The sequence below is a fragment of the Vitis vinifera genome, chromosome 4 (assembly GCF_030704535.1).
Source record: "Vitis vinifera cultivar Pinot Noir 40024 chromosome 4, ASM3070453v1".
NCBI classification, from domain to species: Eukaryota; Viridiplantae; Streptophyta; class Magnoliopsida; order Vitales; family Vitaceae; genus Vitis; species Vitis vinifera.
Window position 1 is genome coordinate 9,982,605 of NC_081808.1, and position 23,695 is coordinate 10,006,299.

General features: G+C 32.8%; 1 protein-coding gene across 1 annotated transcript; it reads left to right on the plus strand.

Annotated features, from left to right (window-relative positions):
- Positions 1-274: 274 nt before the first annotated feature.
- Positions 275-23,074, plus strand: LOC104879076 (uncharacterized). Its single transcript, XM_010650569.3, has 5 exons — positions 275-361; positions 2,311-2,353; positions 7,546-7,607; positions 8,680-8,779; positions 22,332-23,074. Exons 2-5 carry the CDS (start codon positions 2,323-2,325, stop codon positions 22,910-22,912), a joined length of 774 nt encoding a protein of 257 aa, XP_010648871.1. The 5' UTR covers positions 275-361; positions 2,311-2,322; the 3' UTR covers positions 22,913-23,074.
- Positions 23,075-23,695: the final 621 nt, after the last annotated feature.

Below are 23,695 nucleotides of genomic sequence, written 5' to 3' on the forward strand. Positions count from 1 at the left end.
AAAAAATTCAATTGCAATAATTTTACACCATATGTGAAAAAAAAAATTAAAAAAAATAATAATATTCTCATTTATGGTCAAAAGGTTCACAAAGTTGAAAATGATGGAACTAAAATTGAGAAATTTGGAATTTAAACAAAAAAATAAAATAAAATAAAAGTAAACCCACCAAATTTAAGAGGTAATAATGAGAAAATAGTATTAAATCAATGTAAAAAAACAAAAGGGTCAGTTTGCCCTTTTTTTGTTTTTTTTGCCCTAGCCGCTTTTCCTTACTCTCTTTTTCATCGACTCCTCTCCACATCCATTTTCTCCTCTGATGCCCTAGCCTCTTTCTCACCCCTTTTCCTTAACAATCTAAGTACAAATCTCTCTAATTTTTTTTTTTATCTCTTTAAAGCTCTCTCTATGATATAACCCCTATACAATTTGAGGGGCATTTCCTAATGTTATGTTTATTTTTTATGTTTCTATTACTTGTTTCAAATCAACAACCTAAATCGTTGTTTTTTTATGTTATTTGTTTCAGATTAACAACCTATATCATTGTTTTTTATGTTTCTATCACTTGCATGTTTGAGATCAACAACCTAAATCAAGAGTCTTATTGGATCTAGGTATTTTAAACAAAGGATTACCTAAAATTTAAGGGTTTATAGCATCTAGCATCTACTTTTATCCATTCAAATTTTATTGTATCTTTGTGGTGTATATTTAGATGATATTTCTTATCTTTTCTAGAATGAAATCAAAAGCAATTTTCAATTTTTTTTTTTCATTTTTTTGTTTTAGATTTTCCATTTTGTGTGGAGAGGCTCATTGAAGAATGAAAGTGATTGACATCTTATTTTCCTAAAATATAGAAACACCTTTTTGCAAGATGATTGTCTTTTTTTTTTTTTTTACTCAATATTTATTTTTATACTTCTATTACTTGTTTTTTTTTTTTTATCAATAACTTAATTCATTCCTTTTTTATGTTACTTGTTTTTTATTAACAACCTAAATCATTTTTTCTTAGTGTTGATGTTACTTGCATGATTTTCCATGAGGTCTTTCTTCTATTTTTTATTTTTTTTTTATTCTTGGTTTTCTCTTACAGTACCATTTTTTAGTTTTTATAAGGAAGCAAAATTTGGGTATGAAGATAATGTATATTTTAAATTGAAAAAGTTATTAGAAAGTTGAAACAAATTTTGTTCCTTATATTAAAACTATATTTGGGTTTGTTTGACAAGATTTGATTTTTTTTGTTTCTTGTTTTCAACATGTTATTTTTTTGTGTATTTAAAAAATTATAGTATTAAAATGTGTGCTAGAAGGTTTTTTTCATTTTATGATTGAAAATACTACTTTAATTATTTAAGGTTCTATTTTACAATTTTTTTTGGAACATTTTGTCTTTGTTGTATACATCTATTTACAAATTTTAATTTTGTTTTCTATGTTATATATTTGTTTTTGCTTATATTAATAAAATTTATTAATAAAATAATTTTTAGTTATTGATAGAACAATACTTGAAATAAATATTATTGTGGATTTGTTAGATCATATGTTTGAGAAAATGAATTCAATAATGTTTAACATAACTTTCTAATTCACCAATTTGCCTTTATAAATTCTAGGACTATGTGATGTGAGAATGAAATCATAGTTATCATGTTAAGTGTCATGACTGCATGTAGTTAAAAAGAATAAACTATCAATCAAGTTTTAGATATCATAAATTTAGAAAGTCTTAGTTTTATATTAGCATTTCATATGATTTAATAATATTCAATAGCTAAAATTAACATTAAGCAAAAAGAAAAAAAAATAATATTGTTTTTTATTGCATGTTATCATTGCAATTGCATATTAGCATTAATATGTGTTTTCAATTGTTTAGATATTAGAATTTCATGAGACCTTAATGTTGGTTCGCTATAATCATCTGTAAGTGAAAATGAAATATTGATGTTTTTTGTTGAATGTTATGGCTATATATTTTTCTAAAGAAGACATGCTTTCAATATCATGACCATCAAATTGTATGTATTGTGCATTGTCAGTTCTAGTTTTCTTGTAGTGAATAGATGCATGTGAACTTTTACTTATAATGAATGTGTTTGTGGAAATTCACATGTCATATCAAATCTATTGTTGTTTTTGCTTTCTGATCTCTGTATCTCTCTTGTAATTTTTTTTGGCATTATCATTAGTGATTATGTTATAAATTTGTTTTCCTTTTTTCATTGAACATTTCTTTATGTCATCTTCAATTAATTTATTTTTTGTGACATTCTAACTTTTATTTAATTGGTGTAGGAAAGAGGAGTTATGAAAGGTCTTGAAGCAAACCCCAATTCAGGTATGCATGTTACATCGACAATTTATTTCTATTGTGGATATAGAACATAGTTCATGTAGTTTTCATTCTAAGGAATCAATTCCTCATGGGTATGTCTTTAATTGTATTTACTCATGTAGGGGGAAAAAACTCTTCCACTTCTTGCATATTACCTAGTATGCTAGTCTAAAATCCCCATAATTTTGCATTAACTTTTACCATATAAACTTATACTCAATGTATAGTCCGTTTTTTATGTTTCATGTCATATTCTCCTATTTGCGTTATGTTAATTTTTATAAAAGAGAAAAACAAGAACTATTATCTTAATTTTTCAATTCTTACGCTTCCTTTTCAAAGGATGTGTTGTTTCCACATGTTAGGAAGATCGAGATAAACCTCAATGGACCCTACAACTATTGAAAACAAATACTATAGAAGTATGCTTTAAATAGAAGTTGAAAAATTTAGTCTATCACCTTCACCTCTTAGTTATATATATATATATATATATATTAATATTGGAAGTCTTTCAGAATTAACTATTATAACAACTTAGGCGAAGATGCTTTATTGAACCATGGATTTCATAAGTTGGAATATTATTTCCTCATATTTTTTATAATACATAATTTATGGGCCTAATTCATGAAGTAAGCTTAGTTTATTGTGAATGTAATTGTTAGGACACTTGATCTAATAATACTTATTTTAAATGTAAATGTTAAGACTATTGCATCAAGAATACTTGTGCACAACTAACCTATAAAGTAAATTAAACAAGGTATGAAACTTACAAAATGGACAACCGATAGAGGCATGGGTTTGCCTTATTCAATGATCAAGTAAGGTCAAAGAATGAAACTTCAAAGAAGCATTGGCATTATGGAATGTCAAATAATGTAGTTATATTTTGCATTATACTCTTAGGCTACATAAGAGATAGTCATTGATTCCTACTTTTCACTGTTTTTATACCTTGGCTAGATATTGAGCAAGAAAACTTGTTGAGGTCATGTATTACTAGTTTGAGATTAGTTCAACAATAGTCAAATCATGATGGAAACATGACATCATTTATATATATATGAATAATATCATTTTTAAAGTGAAAACACTTTTAACTTTTCTTTTTATTTTCTAGATTTCATAATATCAATAAAAAAACAACTAAATATTTAGCCATTTTATGTTCTAAAAAAACTTTTCACAATATCAATTTTGAAACAAGAGAAAAACAATGTTCTTTCTCATGAAGAAAGTATGTTGTTTTGTAGGTAAAGAAAATGTATCAATGGATTGGTTGGTTTTTCCAAACTTGATTAGTTTGTCTCATTTGGTAGCTCAACATTTGGGTGGTTAGTTCATAATCAAAATAGGTTGAAGGTTTAAATCATATTGAAAAGAGAGATAGTTACTTTAGTCTAAATATGAAAACTTTGTTCCACTCTAAGGAATGACCTTTAACTTAATTAGAATTTTCTTAGATTAGAAGCCACTATCATTTGATGGGATCCCATTATTCGTAATTATTACTACCTATATAGTATCACCTCCATGGATTAAGCTCAAGGTTAGGATATGCTAGCCCGCGCTTAAGCCCATCCTTTAGGCCTAGTTGGTTTTTTATGTTAGGTCATCATGGGTAGGCATGGACCTAAACTTGACTATCTAGCCTAAGGTAGTGGACTAATGTTAATACCTTCACTGCTTATGATGTAGAACATGTACACTGGCAAATGTGCTGGCACCATTCACCCTTAGCATATAGGAAACCATGTCAAAACTTGAATAAGAGGAGTTTGTTGGAGGTTGAGCATATTAGTTAGTTTTTAAGGCGTGAGACATGCTATTACACACATAGCCCAAGACATGACACAACATGCATCATGGCATGTAGGGCTTTATGTTTGCATGACTTAATTGGGCCTAAATAAAAGAAAAATAAAGAAACGGATTTTTAGTGGTTTAAGAATTTTCCTTTCAAGGGAATAGTCTAAAGAGAATTCTCCAAATAACTACATACATGAAAATTATAAAATTTTTCTACAATTAATGTTATGTTTTCTAGAAAATAATTATGCATGTTGAAGAATATATGATATCACATCGTGTTAGAATTGAAATCACTTAGAATGCTCCTTAAAGGAGAGGGAACGTTAGAGGTGGCCTAAAGCATGAAGAGAAACATAACTTAACATAAATTGAGATAGTTTAACAAAGGTTGATCACATGATTTGGATTTGGACATATGGAATGTGTTGCTGCAACACATGGTCAAAGCATGACATGGTAGCACAATACCCATCATGACCATTCAACATAGCATACAACATGGCATAAGGAGCCAATTCATGGGTGGCTCTATTAAAAATGAATTCGGCATAGTCGATAGTTTGAGATTTCTCTTTTAAAAAAACACACTTTAAGAGGTATTCTTAAGACTTAGCATATAGAAAAGATTTATTTTACAATTATTTATGATTTTACAAAAACCTTATGCTTACTCAAGCATATGTGATGTCTCCTCCTATAAGAATGGAAATCACTCAGAATGTTCTTTAAAAGAAGGATGTGTTGAAATCACAAGATGGAGATTTTGGGGGATGACAAAGCAAATAACCTAAAATAATAAGACCTAGCTAAAGGGTATCCTAAGGCAATGACAAAGCCTTGATAGGTTAGCATGAAGGCATAATGCCTAATGCAATGGATAGACATGTTGTGAGCACAATGTCATGGTTGACTATAACTAGACATAGGGTTATACCAATATAAGGAAATAACCAAGAAGTATGGTGCATAACACAATAGTCACAAAACATAAGGAAAAAACATGTTGGAAACCTTGACATGAGTTACAACATATAATGGACATGGACTCAATGCCATGTTGCAAATGACCAAGTCATGGTATAGAAAATGATTTGACATAGAAAGTATGGCAATATAGGGATTATTCATGGTTGGTATATATGCATGTAAGCCTTGACATAGATAAGTGATAGGATATTAGTGTAGCCATAGTGCATTGACATGGGGACAAGAGTACTATGGGCTAATAGCATAATGCATCCACAACATATGTAGGCATAATAGAATGCAACCTTGACATTGGTGGAAGAGTAAGCAAGGGATTTGCTATCATGTTAAGAGCTTGATACCTAGATGACAAAAGAGGTATTGCAAGATGAGTAGATAATTACCTATATATCTTGGAAAATCATAACATGGCCTAAAAGACATGCTAAAAACATGCAACAAATGAGGTCAAGCACATGGTAAAGTGCCTAGAAATGTTAGGAGTTACTAAGATTGTGTGCATTGGATGAAACTACCTAGACATATGGGTGATAATTGGAACAACACTTAGCCTAAGACAGTTATAAGGCATGGTAGAAACATGGGCTTGCAAGTAGCTAGGTTGATGAAAAGAAGTCTATCGAGACATGTGTCATGAGCTAAACACATATCTGAGAGGGCCATGAAGGTAACATGCAAAAGTGCATCAAGTGATAGGTTGCACGATCCAAGGAAGACGATATATGGGCTAAAAGGTAGCATCACTAATGGTCCTATAGGTAAAAATACTAGAACATATGACATCAATAAAGGGCTTTAAGGCAACTACTAGACAAACAGAAATACAAGAAGCACAACGCCTAGATATAGGTATAGGAAATAAGGCTTACTCTCCCAAACTTGGGGAAAAAGTAGCCCACTCAATACACAATGTTAAAAAGTAGGCAAATATGGGGGTTGATTATGGCTTAGTGAGGATAATTGCTAGTAAAACCTCCTTAGACACTCATATATAAGTAGATTATTGTACTTGATTTGCAAGAGAGATAAAAGTGAGTATTGTCTAAGCCTAGGTCATGTTTACTTGTAATTATTTGAGTAAGATATAATAGAAGTGTGTATGGGGATTTTATCATGTTTTCCCCTTATATTGGCTTGTCACTTATTTCCATCTTATAATTCATTAGTCGAGAACCTAATAGGATCTTAAATCATTTGTCTTAAGGGGTTTAACCACTACATAAGCATGGAAAATTTATATAAAACTTTGTTCATAAACCAAGTTTGACCTAACCTACCAGAGAATTTAGCTTGGCCTTAAGTGACTTTATCCATTATCTTTAATCTCTTAACTCATTCAAGGAGCTGAAATGAGCTTATTTGTGTGAGCTTGCTTAAGCATATCCAATAAAAGCTATTATATCATATTAATTTAGGGTTGTATGCTCAACAAAGTAGAGTCATTTAATTGTTTATCTAGTAGCTAGTATTAGTTACTCATCCAATTATATTTAAGTAAAACTTTTATAAACTCTAAGGACTAGTGGTGAGCTTATATGGATAATTTTTTTTTCTTGAGAATAAGTATTCTTTGATATCATGGTTTTTTTTTATCAACTTTGTAATTATTTCGTGTTTCCCCATATTTTCACCTACCATAATTAAAGTGTCAATTTTCTACCTAGCTAAAAGCATTATCCTCGCCTATTCAAAGAACAATCATAGTCATCAATCCAATAATTTTCTGTTTGTGTAGAGACCAAAATATCTTTGTTTTTGTGTTTGTTTTTGCTTGTATTGATTTAATATACTACCAAAATCAATTCTAGCCATTGATAGAGATCACTCAAGGTGGATTTTTTTATGTGATTTATTAGATGAATCATACATTTAAGAAAAAATATTCAATTAATATAGTTTAATGGAACTTGCCAATTTACCAAATACCCCTTGTGAATTATGATAGTTTGTGGTGTTAAATTGGAATCATGGTCATTATGTTGAATGTTATTGTTATATTTAATTAGGAACAATCAATTAGAAATCATTTTCTGCATATATCATCAATAATTAGTAGATGTTTATTTCTACACATTTTATAAGATTTTAGTATCAAATAGTTAAAAATGGTAATAAGTAACAAAGAAATCTTGGTCATCCTATTGAATTTTGTGATTTTTTAATTTAAAGAAAATTTTTCAATAATGTCATTATTGCATAATATTTAGTATATGTATCATGGTCACTATTTCTAGTTTACTTTTAGTTGATATGTGTGCAACTAGGTTTCACTTTAAATATGTTTTTTTTTCTCTCTCATATCTCTCTCTTTTTCACTCTTTTATAGTTTTTTTTTTTTTTTTTTGGTACCATTAACTAAATTGCTTTTTTTTTTTTTTCAATTTTGTTAGGTGAAGATTGGCCAGATCCACTTCCTAAAGGATGGGTCCTGAAGAAATATCGTAATGGCAAAGTAATCCAATAATTTCATTTTATTTCTTTATTAAGTTTATTTTCTTCTATGATTTTATATATCATCCATGCCTATGAGGATTGATTTCATCAATTATGGGATTTGTGTTCATTTGTATTAAATAAAGATTCTATTGTCCTCTTAGATACCATTTTTTTTCCTTTTTTAAAGATTCTATTTCTCTTCTAATTAAGTTTTTCAATAATTCATTCATTATATAATTCTCTTGTTATAATCAATTTTTTGGTCTTTCCCTTTAAAGATTGAGTGCAAAATAAGAAAGGTAAGAGAAATAAGGAGAAAATGAGAGTATCCTCCATTTTCCCATGTTTACACTAAGAAAATCAAATTTGAGTTTACTTTAAGAAGTATATTGGGTCTTATCACTTAAGGTTAATTCATTTGAACGAAATTTCAAAACACAAAATCCATGTCTATAAGAGAAAAATGAGAAATAAACAATTGAGAGATAAAAGTCCAATTCCAATAAAATCCTCTTAGGAATGAATTTGAAATGGAACCTTCCTACATTTATTTTAACTATAGTAATTGGTTAACAAGTATTTAAACCATCTATAAATTTCATTGTAACAAAACATAAATAAATTAACATTTATACCTTAATTGTAAACAACTTATATCATGTTCCATTATGTTTCATCTAACTTGTCTAGAACATTTTACTTTAAATAGAAAATTATGATTTTTCAACTTTTTGTTATTATAAGTGATAATCCACAAGCCTAGTGGCCTTATGATTTAAAAAATTATGACGTACCAATTATTTTAGTGAATCAGATAATTGTTATTCCATGCTCTACAACTATGAGTTATCTTTTTTCATTGGATTCACTTTAATTCTTTCCTTTCAACTCTTTGGATATAGTTTGTGTTTGATGGTGAAGTTAGCAATTCAATCTAGAGGAAAAAGATTGATAGATTTATTTATGTATTTATTTTGGTTAGAAGGTGTTGATCTTTATGGGATTTTGTGCACTAATTACACTCCTATTTATCATCATATTAACTAACTCTTGGAATGCATAATTAAATTTTTATTTGGGTGATGTAGTATCGAGCACATAATGAGAGGACTGGGCAAACGTTTCATACCAAGAAGGATCTCCTTCGCTATGTCCATTATGCAGAAACTATACTTCCTCTTTATAATGGTAAGTTTTGAACTTTGTATACTTTTATATCCATTTATTATTTAACTTTGTTCAAATATTATGCATTTAAAGGATCATGAGGTGGTTATACATATACTCTAGTTTAGCTCATGATTTAATGTGTTTGTGTTTCCATATTTACTTTCTTGCTTTCTTTTCTTAATGATTCTTTTGTAATTTTAGTCACATTAGTTCTTTATGGACGGTTAAAAAGTGATTTGTGTGGTATAACATATTTAGATACTACAATGTTTTGTTTGTGTTTATCATGTCTCACTCATAAGTCAATTACACAAGTTTTCTTCCATCAAAGTAATATTATTATGTATAAGTGATATTTAAAGGTTACTCTTTCATTAATTTGTGTTGTCACTAATCAAATTTATATCACATTAAAACCATGTTTTACATTTTTTTAAATATTTGTTCTAAATCACTATTTACTTTTAAAAGTTGTACCAAACACTCTAATAGTTTTTCTTGTCATGTTGATAAGTTTTAAAAGGAGTTGCAAAAGTATCTTGCAATAGCTCTTAGTAATTTTATTCAAAATTTTTCTTATGAAGTGATACATTCCATGTTAAAAATAAAAAATAAAAAAAATGAACAAAGAAAAAATGGTATCCACAAATGTCAAATAAAATGAATGACCAAGGTGTAGTCATCTTGTAAAAACCTTAATATAGTATTCGCTAATTGATCTTACCTCTATTAACTTTCTTTCATTTGTATCATAGGGAGGGGATCAAGAATCCTTGTTTTATAGAAACTTTATAGGAAATTGTTGTTAAAAAACTATATAAAAATAATAATAATAGAGAGAAAGAAAATTGAAAACACATAAAGCACACCACAATTCTCATGGTTTTCCTAAAGCTTGCATAATTGAGTGAAGATGATGAAGAACTTTCATTGTTGTTCAAGGAGATTATAATCTAGAGTTCTTGAATTCTTAAGGCTCAATTACACCCAAAAAGGCTCTTGTTTTCTAATTCCTAATTACTTAGGAATATTCCATACAGAAAACTAATTTCTTAATTATAAAATATACATATTCCTATAACAAAATATTTTAAACAAATATATTATAATAGAAAAATATTAAAGGCTTACAAATGGACTCGAATGAGAATTTAAGATACTTTCTCACAATCTCTACCTTAACTACAAATTTCAAGTTCTAGAAAAACTCAAAAAGTCTTCAAGCCCCAATTACACCCAAAAAGGCTTTTTTCTTTCAATCAAAATCCTTTCTTATATTTTTTTTCCTAATTACATAGGAATATTTCATATAGGAAACTAATTTCTTAATTATAAAATATAGGAATCTAGGCACCACAACTTGTACCCTTGTATATTATGTGCACACCCTTGCACTTCCATGCCCTTGCTCTAAACTTACCATCATTTGCATGACTATAAGCAAGATGATAAAAAAAATTTAATCTATATAATTAGTAGAGGAACTAGACCATATTTCTTTAGGAGTCCTATAGCCAATAGAAACTAAAAGAGCTCTCATAAGATAACAAGAAGATATATTCTCTATACTAAAAGCATACACCATTATCTCTTTGAAAGAATTATATTTATCCATTATGGAAAACTATTTTATTGTGGAGTATGTCCAACTATGCAGTGTGCATTCATAATGCATTCCTATTTGCTTCTTGATTATAACTTTTCATTACTTCAACTTCTTAAAAACATTGTTCTCATATTTCAAGATATAAACCTTGACCTTTCTAAAGTAGTTATCAACAACATATATTTTTCACCACCATGTGATACAATCCAATAAGTGGCCTCAAATATCTAACATACATTCCAAAAAGTGTTGATAAGAATTTGGTAGAGAACATATCAAAATTATGACACCTTAGTCTTCATTATTAATTCTAAGATCATTCTTCCTTAGATCCATAAGTTTTATTGAACTCATCAAGGTAATCTTCATTAGATATACCTTTCTTCATTTCGAGAGCGAACTATTTCTTCAAACACAAACAATTTATAAGAGACTTTGTCATATACAAACTTCTCATCTTCAACCAAAGCTCAATAAGTGTATCCTCTTTTACAACTTTATGAAGTACCTCATTACCCAAGTGCAACAAATATCTTCATGTGCTTTCTCCATAAGTATATCCTTCTCTTCATCAAACATTGTTGTTGGTAGAGTCTATCTACCTTTTAATATTTTAGATGATCCTTGTTGAATAAGTAAGGCATCTAAGGCACATATCTTTATGCACTATAAACTAAAACTATTTCTTGTATCAAACTTCCTAACCTTGAACTTTTCACCATTCTATGTTTAATAACCTTTTCCATAGTACAATTTTTTAATGAAAAAACTATGACAAAAAGGCAATAATACTCAAAAGAAAATATGATGATAAAAATGGAAAACACATCAAGCAAACAGTGATTTTTGTAGATTGTCCTAAAACCTACATCTACAAAGAAAGATAATGAAGATATTTCACTATTATTAAAAGTTATTACAAGTTTAGAGGTTGCAAATCTCAAATCCCTAACTATACCTAAAACATTCTCTCCTTTACTCAATTTTTTTTTATATATATAATTACATAAGAACATCCCATGTAGGAAATTAATTACCTAATTATAAAATAAACAAATTCCTATAAGAAAGTCTCATAATATAATACATGTTTTATATAATAAGAGTGTCCTTAACATGAATACATCCTAGTGAGAAAATATGAAATCTAAGATACTTTCTAGCAAAAACTAAGGTAAGACATTTTTTTTTCTTTGTTATAATGATTGACAAATAAGAAATGCAATTGGAAACCTAATGCAAAATCCATGTGGGGCCAACCATTGGTTTAATAAGTTCTTATATAAATGTGTTATTCTGCATATTTGACAAACCAATCATTTTCTTTAGATATTTTCCCAAATTTAAATTCTAGGGGAATTTTCTTTATATATATATATATATAGTTGTTCCATTTCTTCCTTTTCTCCTTGATCAACTATGATGAAATACATTACATGTCAACTCGAGTTTTTTTAGGGTTTTATGAAGGTTAACAAACAAAGGTTACCTATAAGTCCTAATGTTTTAATAAGTAATTTATTCTTTTACAAAGGTATATTAAAGAATGAACAAGACTTTTAGTTATTACTGTTGAATATAATGTATTTATAGTGTATAATATTTCCTTGTTAATATAGGTCACATGTATGGTAGTTAGGATTCCTAGCCTTGTATATATATATTTCTCAATTGTAAGTAGATATCACATGAATGAGAATTAAGGTTTTTCTTCTTTCTCTCTCTCTCAACATGGTATCAGAGCCAAGGGAGAAAACCTAATTCTTTCCAGTTTCCCGTGTCATCAACTCCGGGAAACCTTCCCGTAACCGTGTTTCATTCCGGTCACCTTCCCCATCTCCAAATACTTTCCGGTCAGTCAGATCGTCGTCAGAAAACACTCACCGCCGGCAAACTTTTCCGACGAACTTTTCGACGACGTTTTTTTTTTTTCCGACACCGACCATACCAGAAGGAGCGCCTAGAGGAGATCTCCAACTTTTGTGAAGGCACCGGAACCAGAATATCATCCACGCGCCGGCCACGCGCAATTTTCCTGCCAGCGCGTGAGGGCTTTCCCGGCCACGCGCCTCCTCCTCCAGCCTCGCCTGACGCCGACTAGCCTTCCTTCATCCCTGGTTCTACCATCCGAGCCCTGCACGTACCTCTTTTGGGGTTTTTTGCCTCCGCCAACCCTCCAAACAATTTTTCCGGCGAGCTTCGGCTACTTTTTCTCCATCCTAATCCCTGCACGTGCCTCAGGAAGTGTTCTTCTACCTTTCCGATGGTGCCACGCCGCGATCTGAAGCCGTCTCCCTTTCCAGTGGTGCCACGCCGCGATCTGCAGCCGTATTAGGGCTCTCTTTGATCCAAATATACTTCATTCTCCAGATAAGTAGATATGGCTACTAAAACTTCCATTTTTTCCTCTGTTATATCTGGATCTCCTATGATTACTTCGGAGAAATTGGTTGGCAGTGACAATTATCTTTCCTGGTCTGCCTCTGTTGAACTTTGGTTTATGGGTCAAGGATATGAGGATCACTTGATTAAACAGGAGGCAGATATCCCTGAGGTTGACCGCGTACAGTGGAGGAAGATAGATGCACAGTTATGTAGTGTATTATGGCAATCGGTTGATCCCAAGATTCTTCTTCATCTTCGGGCCTACAAAACTTGTTTTAAATTATGGACTCAGGCCAAAGGATTATACACGAATGATATCCAACGTCTTTATAAGGTGGCTTCTGCTAATGTCCATATCAGCCAACAGGACTTGGATTTATCTACTTATATTGGCCAAATTGCCTCTCTTAAGGAGGAGTTCTTGATTGTGATGCCTCTTACTCCTGATGTTGGGGCTCAACAAACACAGCTTGACAAGTTCTTCATGGTTCTTACTCTTATTGGCCTCCGTCCGGATCTTGAGCCTGTCCGCGATCAAATTCTTGGTAGTTCATCAGTTCCGTCCTTGGATGATGTGTTTGCTCGCCTCCTCCGTATCTCCTCCACTCAGACTTTGCCATTTGATAGCACTTCAGATTCTTCTGTGTTAGTTTCTCAAACTAGCTCTCGAGGAGGCCGCAGTGGTACCCGAAGTAGAGGTCAAAGTCCTCATTGCACCTATTACAATAAACTTGGCCACACTCGCGATCGTTGCTATCAGTTACATGGACGACCTCCTCGCACTGCCCATGTGGCCCAATCCTCTGATTCTCCGTTGCCTCAGCCTCCGAGCTCTTCCGCATCTCAGGCTTTTGTTGCCTATGTTGCCCAGCCTGGTAATGCCTCTACCTGCCTTACCCACACATCTTCTCTTGGACCCTGGATTCTAGATTTTGGAGCTTTTGTTCACTTATCTGGTAATAAGGATCTTTTCTCCTCTATTACTACTACCTCTGCTTTACCTACTGTTACCTTAGCTAATGGTTCTCAAACTGTGGCTAAAGGTATTGGTTTGGCCCTTCCTTTGCCTTCTCTACCTCTCACTTCTGTCCTTTATACTCCTGAATGTCCTTTTAATCTTATTTCCATCAGCAAAATCACTCGTACTCTTAATTGTTCTATTACTTTTTCTAATAAATTTGTAACCTTGCAGGACCGGAGTACGGGGAAGACGATTGTCATAGGACGTGAGTCTCAAGGCCTCTATCACCTCACCTCAGATTCATCTCCTGCAGTTTGCATTTCCACTGATGCTCCTCTCCTCATTCACAATCGTCTGGGCCACCCTAGTCTCTCCAAGTTCCAGAAGATGGTCCCTCGTTTTTCCACTTTGTCGTCACTTCCGTGTGAGTCATGTCAGCTTTGGAAACATACTCGTGTCTCATTCCCAAAGCATTTGAATAATCGGGCAAAGTCTCCTTTTGAGCTTGTCCACACTGATGTTTGGGGTCCTTGTCGGACTGCGTCTACTTTAGGATTTCAGTATTTTGTCACTTTCATTGATGACTATTCTCGATGTACTTGGTTATTTTTAATGAAAAATCAAGCTGAGTTATTCTCTATTTTCGAGAAATTTTATGCTGAAATCCGAACCCAGTTCAATATTTCTATTCATGTGTTACGTAGTGACAATGCCATGGAATATTTTTCAGCCTCATTTACTTCGTTTATGTCTCATCATGGGATTCTTTATCAGTCTTCTTGTGCTCATACTCCTCAACAAAATGGGGTAGCTGTACGCAAGAATCGACATTTTGTTGAGACAGTTCGTACTGTTCTCCTCCATAATAATGTTCATTTTCGTTTTTGGGGGGACGCTGTTCTTACCGCTTGTTATTTGATTAATCGTATGCCCTCCTCTGTCTTACACGATCAGATTCCTCACTCCCTTCTCTTCCCTGACCAACCGCTTTATTTCCTTCCTCCTCGTGTCTTTGGTTGTACTTGCTTTGTTCATATTCTCACTCCTAGACAAGACAAGCTTTCTGATTCGTCCCTAGCAGCGGAAATGGCAATGGCACCATCTGATTCGGGGTTCGATCCCCGGCAACGGCGCCATTTGATTCGTGCCCAATTGGTGTCTCAGCTGATTCGTGTCCAACTAGTGCTCCTTGATTGAGGGAGTAATCAACAAAATTTATAACCTATTACACCATATACTAGGGTAGCAAAGACAAAGCTACTATAGTATAGTGGCTCTAGGATCGTTCACTAGGATGGGTTTTCACTTTGCAAATGATATTAATTCAAAGCTGAATTGGTGTCTTTTCATTTCAAGGTTAGCTTTAAAAGAAAACATAAAGATGTTTGAATGAAAAAGGTTTAGATTTAAACTAACCAAAAATAGTAACTGATTTTACTTACAAAGAAAAGTGTTTCTTGGAGTTTCAGATCACTAGGCTCAGATTCCCCATACAAAAAGGGAGTTCCGGTCACTTGTTTCTTTTCCTCGCATTAGAGAATTAACATATAGTTCCTTCTCCAACCGGTGCTATACAAATGCTTTCCATTAATGGGTTCAAACACTAAATCCCTCTCACTGATGCACCTTGCAATGGCTCATGCCTCTCACCTAGCACTTGCCATTCAAGGTGATCTTTAACCTTGGATTACCCGTCAAAAGCTCGCAAGAGATAACTAATGGATATCTCCTTGGAGTCCAAAAGCTTACCAAGTGTTGGCTATTCTAGAAAATCCTACCTTGAAGTCACCTCCCAAAGGCTCGCAAGGGGTAAACTAGTGCATCTCCATGGACGGAGATCACTTGCCTTACCAAGTGTTGGCCCAGGTGATTTAAAGGCGTTTTAAGTTAACTAAAAAGATAAAAACCATTAACGGGTTACACTTTCTCTTCATTAAAAACTAAAACAACAAAACTTCCAATTTATGCATTTGGAAACTTACCCGGCTTTCCTCACTCCAAGAGACAAAAAGCTTAGCCTCTCATCCTCTGTGGAAAAATCCTCAGAGTTTGGTTGGCTAGAAAATGAAAATGAAAGAGAAGACAAGAATATATATGAAAAACAGAGCAAGTGCTCTGTTTGTTGATTCTATATATTGGATTACATCTATCTCACATGCCCCCTTTTATAGTGGATGCAAGAGAGTTTATATAGGAAGGTAATTTACCCTTCCTTGGATACTTCCTAGCTAAGGAATTACATGAGTGGCTGAATACAAGGAGAAAATGGAAATTTATACAAAAATATCTGAAGAAAAGATCTAAAAGAGTCGGTGCAAAAATATCGGGAAGCACTAAGGACCATTTCACAGGAGAAAATGGTGTCTGCGAGATTTCGCAGGCATTCAAGGAGGGCTGCGAAATCACTTCGCAGCAACAAGCTATCCTCGCAGGGCTGCGAAGTTGGCTTTCATCTTGTGGTGTTTGGCTTCCATCGCGGCATGAGACTTCAGGGGAAATCCAAAGCACTGTGCAAAAAGGCTGCGAAATTCTCGCAACAAAAGGCTGATTCCGCAACACTTTGCAAAATGCTTCCTTCAGCTTGGAGTGATCGTCTTGCAATGGCTGTAACTTCCTCATTTCAGCTTCAAATCGTACACGGTTTGAAGCGTTGGATTCTTGACTTCCTGAGCTTTGAAATGGTATATAGCATGTAGAAAATGTACTTTGGGAAGTGCTCCAAAAGTACAAAAGAAGACTGCAGCTGCTGTCCTCTGTTTTCTTCACTCTGTTTTCCTCTTCTCCAGTGCTCTTTCCTTGCACACTTTGAACGACTTTGGCAAAGGGCTATGGAGCTCCAAAGCTTGGTTATTCATGAATTTGAGCTTCCAAAAGCTTTGCCATAACTTGTTCAAGTAGCTCCTCCATCATTTGGCATGCTTGAATTGATTCATAAGCTGATAAAAACATGTAAACTTGCCACAAAATGGTTAAAACCAATTACTAAGGACCTTAATGAATTAATTGGGTTAAATGAATATGATTACTACTCAAAGGTGCTTAAAACCATTATAATTAGGTCTACAAAATAGCACTTTTTGGTAGTAATCACTTTCCGTCAAAGCCATGAAGTGCCTCTTCTTGGGATATTCCAGACTTCAAAAGGGTTATTGCTGTTATTCCCTTGAGACTCATCGATACTTTATCTCCACTGATGTCACCTTCTTTGAGGACTCACCATTCTTTTCCACCACTTCTGAGTCTCTTCCTATTTCTGAAGTCTTGCCTATTCCCATTGTCTTTCCACCTGATGATATGCCTCCTCGACCACTTTAGGTTTATCATCGTCGCCCTCGTGTCGTTGCTCCTCTCCCTTTTGTTGAGGCACCTGCTAACTCACTTCCTATCCCTTCAGCTTCCCCTGCCCCGGCTCTGCCTTCTTCTAATGACTTACCCATTGCTGTTCGGAAAGGCACTCACTCTACTTGTAATCCTCATCCTATTTACAATTTTTTGAGTTATCATCGATTATCTTCACCCTATTCTGCTTTTGTTTCTGCTATATCCTCTATTTCTCTTCCAAAGAGCACCCATGAAGCTCTTTCCCATCCAGGCTGGCGACAGGCAATGGTGGATGAAATGGCTGCTCTGCACTCTAGTGGCACTTGGGATCTTGTTGTTTTACCCTCTGGTAAATCTACTGTTGGCTGTCGTTGGGTTTACGTAGTTAAGGTTGGTCCTGATGGTCAGGTTGATCGCCTTAAGGCCCGCTTAGTTGCTAAAGGCTATACTCAGGTTTATGGTTCTGATTATGGTGACACATTCTCCCCTGTTGCCAAGATTGCTTCTGTCCGTCTACTTCTCTCCATGGCTGCTATGTGTTCTTGGCCTCTTTATCAGTTGGATATTAAAAATGCCTTCCTTCATGGTGATCTTGCCGAGGAAGTTTATATGGAGCAACCTCCTAGTTTTGTTGCTCAGGGGGAGTCTGGTTTAGTGTGCAGGTTACGTCATTCTCTATATGGCTTGAAACAATCTCCTCGAGCATGGTTTAGCCGTTTTAGTTCTGTTGTTCAAGAGTTTGGCATGCTTCGCAGTACAGCAGACCATTCAGTTTTCTATCATCATAACTCTTTGGGGCAGTGTATTTCTCTAGTTGTTTATGTGGACGACATCGTCATTATAGGCAGTGATCAGGATGGTATTCAGAAACTAAAGCAACATCTTTTTACCCACTTTCAGACCAAAGACTTGGGGAAACTCAAGTATTTCTTGGGAATTGAGATAGCTCAATCCAGTTTTGGTGTGGTCCTTTCCCAAAGGAAGTATACTTTAGACATCCTGGAAGAAACCGGTATGTTAGACTGTAAACCGATAGATACACCTATGGATCCGAATGTCAAACTTGTACCAGGACAGGGGGAGCCTTTACGAGACCCCGGGAGATATCGACGACTCGTAGGTAAATTGAACTATCTCACCATTACTCGTCCAGACATTTCTTTTCCTGTGAGTGTTGTTAGTCAATTCCTACAGTCACCATGTGATAGCCATTGGGATGCTGTAATCCGCATTCTTCGATATATCAAAAGTACACCAGGCCAAGGTGTATTGTACGAGAACAGAGGTCATACTCAGGTTGTTGGTTACACAGATGCAGATTGGGTTGGCTCACCCACAGATAAACGTTCCACTTCAGGGTACTGTGTTTTTATTGGAGGTAATCTAATATCTTGGAAGAGTAAGAAACAAGATGTAGTGGCTAGATCTAGCGCTGAAGCCGAGTATCGAGCTATGGCTTTGGCAACATGTGAACTCATATGGTTGAGACATCTTCTTTGAGAGTTGAGATTTGGAAAGGATGAACAGATGAAACTCATCTGTGATAACCAGGCCGCATTACATATTGCATTCAATCCAGTCTTTCATGAAAGGACCAAGCATATTGAAGTTGACTGTCATTTCATTAGAGAGAAGATCGCATCAGGATGTGTTGCTACAAGTTTTGTTAATTCAAATGATCAACTAGCAGACATCTTCACTAAATCTCTCAGAGGTCCTAGGATTAAATATATTTGTAACAAGCTTGGTGCATATGACGTATATGCTCCAGCTTGAGGGGGAGTGTTGAATATAATGTATTTATAGTGTATAATCTTTCCTTGTTAATATAGGTCACATGTATGGTAGTTAGGACTCCTAGGCTTGTATATATATATTTCTCAATTGTAAGTAGATATCACATGAATGAGAATTAAGGTTTTTCTTCTTTCTCTCTCTCTCAACAATTACATTTATCCATTATGTTGTATTTTTTCTTACTAACTTCTTAGGAGTTCAATAAAATATTTCATCTTATCTTACTATTTTCCCAAATGATCAATTTGATCTTATTTATTGGTAGATCACCAAAAATGACCCTTATCTAGCCACATGTTAAGGAATTAAGATGAAGTAGTAAAATATTTCACCAACTTTTAATGTGGTAACAAAATTGTTTATGTATCTTACTTGTGTCCTTTTATAGATGTATATGATATACAACTAGTTTGGCCAAATTACCTTGACTATTCTATTATACAAGCTAGTAATTCAACCTAATCTTAATTCAATGGATATACTTTAATTTATGGTATTTTTTCCCAACTTTCTATAGTATTTGGAAAAAATAATTATTTAAGTAAATGGAAGGTAATTTAGTAAGATTAAGTCAAATCTTTTTATAGTTTCTTACTTGGTATTAAAATTGTTAGAATTACATCATCTGCCACTTGTTGGTTCTTTCATGTTTTGGAAATGTAAGGATTATTATATGCATAAAACACATGAAGAATTTCTATTATTCTTGGCTTTATCTTGTCTTTAGAAAAAAAAATGATGATTTCTATTTTTTTTTTCCTTTTTTTCTTTTTTGACACACAATCTGCTCATTTTTTGTTGTTTTAATAGTGAATAGAAATTCATGTTGTTATATTGTTATGGTATGTTTAATTTAATTTTCATTTCTCTTTATACTATTATACAATATCTATCATATCTATTAGTTGTAGCCTAATAGAGTTTTTTAATGTACCATTAATTAGCAACTAAGAGCATTTTCCTTAAGAAAATATTTTTTGTTATGTTTCTAAATCTTCTATATTTTAATAGTTAAGTGTCTTGATGATGATGCGTCTTAAATGTTTAATCACAAAAGGGGAAAAAAAGTGTGGAGTCAAAATAGGCAATGCTTGTCTAAGCCAAAGTAAAATTTGAAAACTTAGGTTTATAGGTTTGTAAAAGATGTAGAAGTATTAAGAAATGAATCAATATCTTAGTTCGTTAATTAGAGTCTAGAAACTCTAGGGTTGCTAGTGCATGTAAGTAAAAAAAAATATATAATTAAATTAGGTTTTTTATGAATATTTGCTTGTGGTAGTGAGACATTATTACCCTTTTCTTTTTTGTGAAATTTCTATTTAAAAAAATTAAAATTAGTGAGATTCTAAGACACTTTTATTTCTGTTTCGGCATCCTCTCTCATTTTCTATTTTAATTTTAATTTTGCCCATTGATACAATATAATCATAGTTCCTCTACTTAAATCCTAAACAAGTAAAATCCTAGTCTAATTATTTGATTATGAAAAACCACTTAAGCATTGTTCTATATCATATCTACCTTTTTCTTTTTTCAATTTACATTATTTTTCCCTTTTTAGTTTTCTTTCTCTTTAAGACACAATTTTTTGGTCAAACATGTTTCCAATGAATATACTACCTATGTGTCAACTATTATTTAGAACTATTTCCCAACTAGCTTTAACAACTTCAATTTGAATAACTTTAGGGTGTTAAAAGATTGATTATATATAACAACCCGCAACCAACCATGTGGATATTGGCCATTCAGGGTCCAAAGAGGCCCTCACGGCTTTAAAACACGTTTACAAGGTTAAGAGGAGTTCACATGTATATAACCCTAGTAACTTTCTCTCTTTTCCAATGTGGGATATCACAAACACCCTCTCATGTAGACACAACATCCTCATTATGTCCCACAAATTGCAGGGTCAAATAAACGAACACCCCTTATAAACAAACTCGCACACTAAGGTTGGGGATCGGCTCGCACACTAGGGTCGGGGATAGACTCTAATACCATTTTCAACAACCTACACCCAACCATATAGATACTATACACTTCGGGCCTAAAGGGGCTTCACGACTTTAAAACGAGTTTACTTGGTTAAGAGGAGTTCATACATATATAGCACCTCGAACTTTCTCTTCTATCAAATATGGGAGTTCACATTATAACTTATAGCCAACATGTACTCCCTTATAAAATCCCTTTAGCAACTTTTGTAGGCTTAAAAAGATTTTTTTTTTTTTCTTTTGGATATGCACAATATTTTAATTGTTTTAAATTTATTTGACCTGTAGGGACCTAAATCTAGAACCTTCTTGGATTATTTAGTCCAAATGCTTACAACATTAATCAATTCTTAAGGTTTTTATAGAACCTATAAAAAAATGATTTAATTTTTTCATTTTTTTCTTAGATAATATCTCAACATACATACATACATATGAAGTGGGTTTTTGAAATCATATTTGAGTTGAACTTTAGAGACAAAAAGAGACATTAGATGGGGATATGGAGGTGCACATACATAGCAAATGGGTGTTTAAACTCATATTTAAGATAAATTTTGCAAACACAAAGAAATGATTGGAATATGGAAATGTTTTTACCATAGAAACATAAGTTGAGAGTAAGAAGAATTATGGATTTTCTAAATACTATACTATGAAATTTAATTATTTACATCTGTATTATACATGATCATTTTTCTTTCTTATTTACAACATTGCACAAGAATTTGCTCCTTAGTATTCCCACTTTGTAGTACCATAGATAATATTGGCTTCAATATGAGAAAAAAATTTAAGAAGGTTTCAAGAGGAACTAACTCCTTGTTTAAATGCAACTAATCATGGTGTCCAATATTGATGTATATGAAGAAAGCATAATGAGATGACTTTTAAGAGTAATAAGACTATGGCACTTAAGTTAAATTTCTTTGTGTCAATTCTTTATTTTATGGGGGTCGAACTCCTCTTCCCTATCCCCACCTTCATCCCTCTCCTAGCTCTACCTTCCCTTTTGCTTTTGGAAATTTTGAAGATAGGTTGAATCCTAATTATTTTTTGGCTTGTTAGTCATTTACGTAATATGTTATTGCTTAAATTTTGGCTTATGGTGGAAGCAACAAATTTTTTAATTTTCTAGGACAATGAGATTATCTTATTTTGATTTTGTGAAAAAAAAATATTAGTTAATAATTTCTTTAAGATTGTTTTTTTTCCTCCCAATATTGCTCTCTATTATTTGTTGTATATATATACTTTTTTTTCTCTCTTCCTCTAAGTGAAGATTTTGAAAACAAGTGGAGTCCTAGGTCTTTTTTAGTTTTATGGTACAGCTAATGTGTTGTAACTTGCATAGCATGTCACTATACTCAAATCAATCATTTTTAGGTGAATTTATGGGATAATCAGGGTCTATTACTTCATTCTTATTAAAAGAAATTTATTTGCCTATATTTATTAAGATCATTTTTTTTCTCCTGAATCGCTCTATACTTCATCTTGTAGAAAGGGATAATAAAATCAACCATGAAGCCTTAACTAGCCATGGTCCACCCAAAGCTATTGGCCATCATAATGAAGGTGTGTCATACAAAATTTCTGATGATGAAAGAAATATGGAGTCTGATGATGATGATGATGATGGTATGTATAACGGTATTGATTTCAGCCAAGGTATTTGGAGCGTTGACGTTGAGATTATTGAACGCAAATTAGACCGTACTATTGATAGTGGTCTTATTTCCACAATTGATGTGCAAAATACACTAAGTGAATCAGTTAATGATACTGACACTTTTCTAGCATTAACAAGTCATGGTCCACCCAAAGCTACTGATCATAATGAAGGCAATTCATACAAAATTTATGATGATGAAAAAAATATGGAGAAAGCTTCTAATGATGAAGAAGGTAATATAGATAGGGGGTTTAATGGCGGATGGGGCATGCTTGTTGAGCTTGATGAAGGAAACTCAGAAAGCACTATTGAGAATGGTCTTAGTTCTGTAACAGATGTGCTAAATACATCAAGTGGTTCCAGTAGTGATACCAATAAGGTTGCTAGCAAAGAAGAAGATGAAAATTGAAGGGCCACAAAAATAGAAGACCTCGACATCAAAAGAATGTGAAATGCCTTAAAAGTGTTTCTAGTGACTTTGTTTTGTTATGACAAGTGTTTTAAAGATTTTACAAATTTATCATGACATTTTGTTTTATACCCTATGTTTGTTTTAGCAATCGTGTTTCATTTCCTTAGTATAATCATATTTTAGACATTTTATTGATTTATCATGCTAGACATTTTGTTTTGTACTCTATGTTTTAACAATCATGTTTCATTTCCTTAAGTTTTATAGAAATAATGGGTAGACTTTACTATTGTTACGATAGCAACATTTTTTAGAACTATACTAATTCTAAAATTACCATTATGGTGGCATTAGTGGATACAAGTTTGTCTGGATTATATTTATGAACCTACTTTTCCAATAAGATTTCATTTACACACTCTTAATTTTATAGAACATTCTAAGTATTTAGAAAAATTCCAGGAAATTTCTTAATAAAAATAAAATAATACTAAAACAAAAACTATCCTTATATAACATAGTTCAAATCTATATCTAGAATAAGTCAAAATCACTTTTTCCATGTTCGTCTTTAGTTTTAAGACCACTAGGTCAATTCAAATGGATATTTTGTACAGGTTTTTGGTATCATATGAGTTTCTCGTCTAATTTAGGACTCTAGTGTTTATTAATATATATTTTTCACTATTTTTGGTGTGGATCCTAGGATAAAATAGTAGAAGGAGAATGAGTTCATCATTGATGTCATGCTGAATGTTATAAATTTATTTAGTTTTTTAT

Coding starts and splice junctions, on each gene's coding strand:
- LOC104879076 (XM_010650569.3), top strand. CDS start 2,323: ATGAAAGGTCTTGAAGCAAACCCCAATTCAG. Junction 2,354..7,545: donor TGAAGCAAACCCCAATTCAG/GTATGCATGTTA, acceptor CAATTTTGTTAG/GTGAAGATTGGCCAGATCCA. Junction 7,608..8,679: donor AGAAATATCGTAATGGCAAA/GTAATCCAATAA, acceptor TGGGTGATGTAG/TATCGAGCACATAATGAGAG.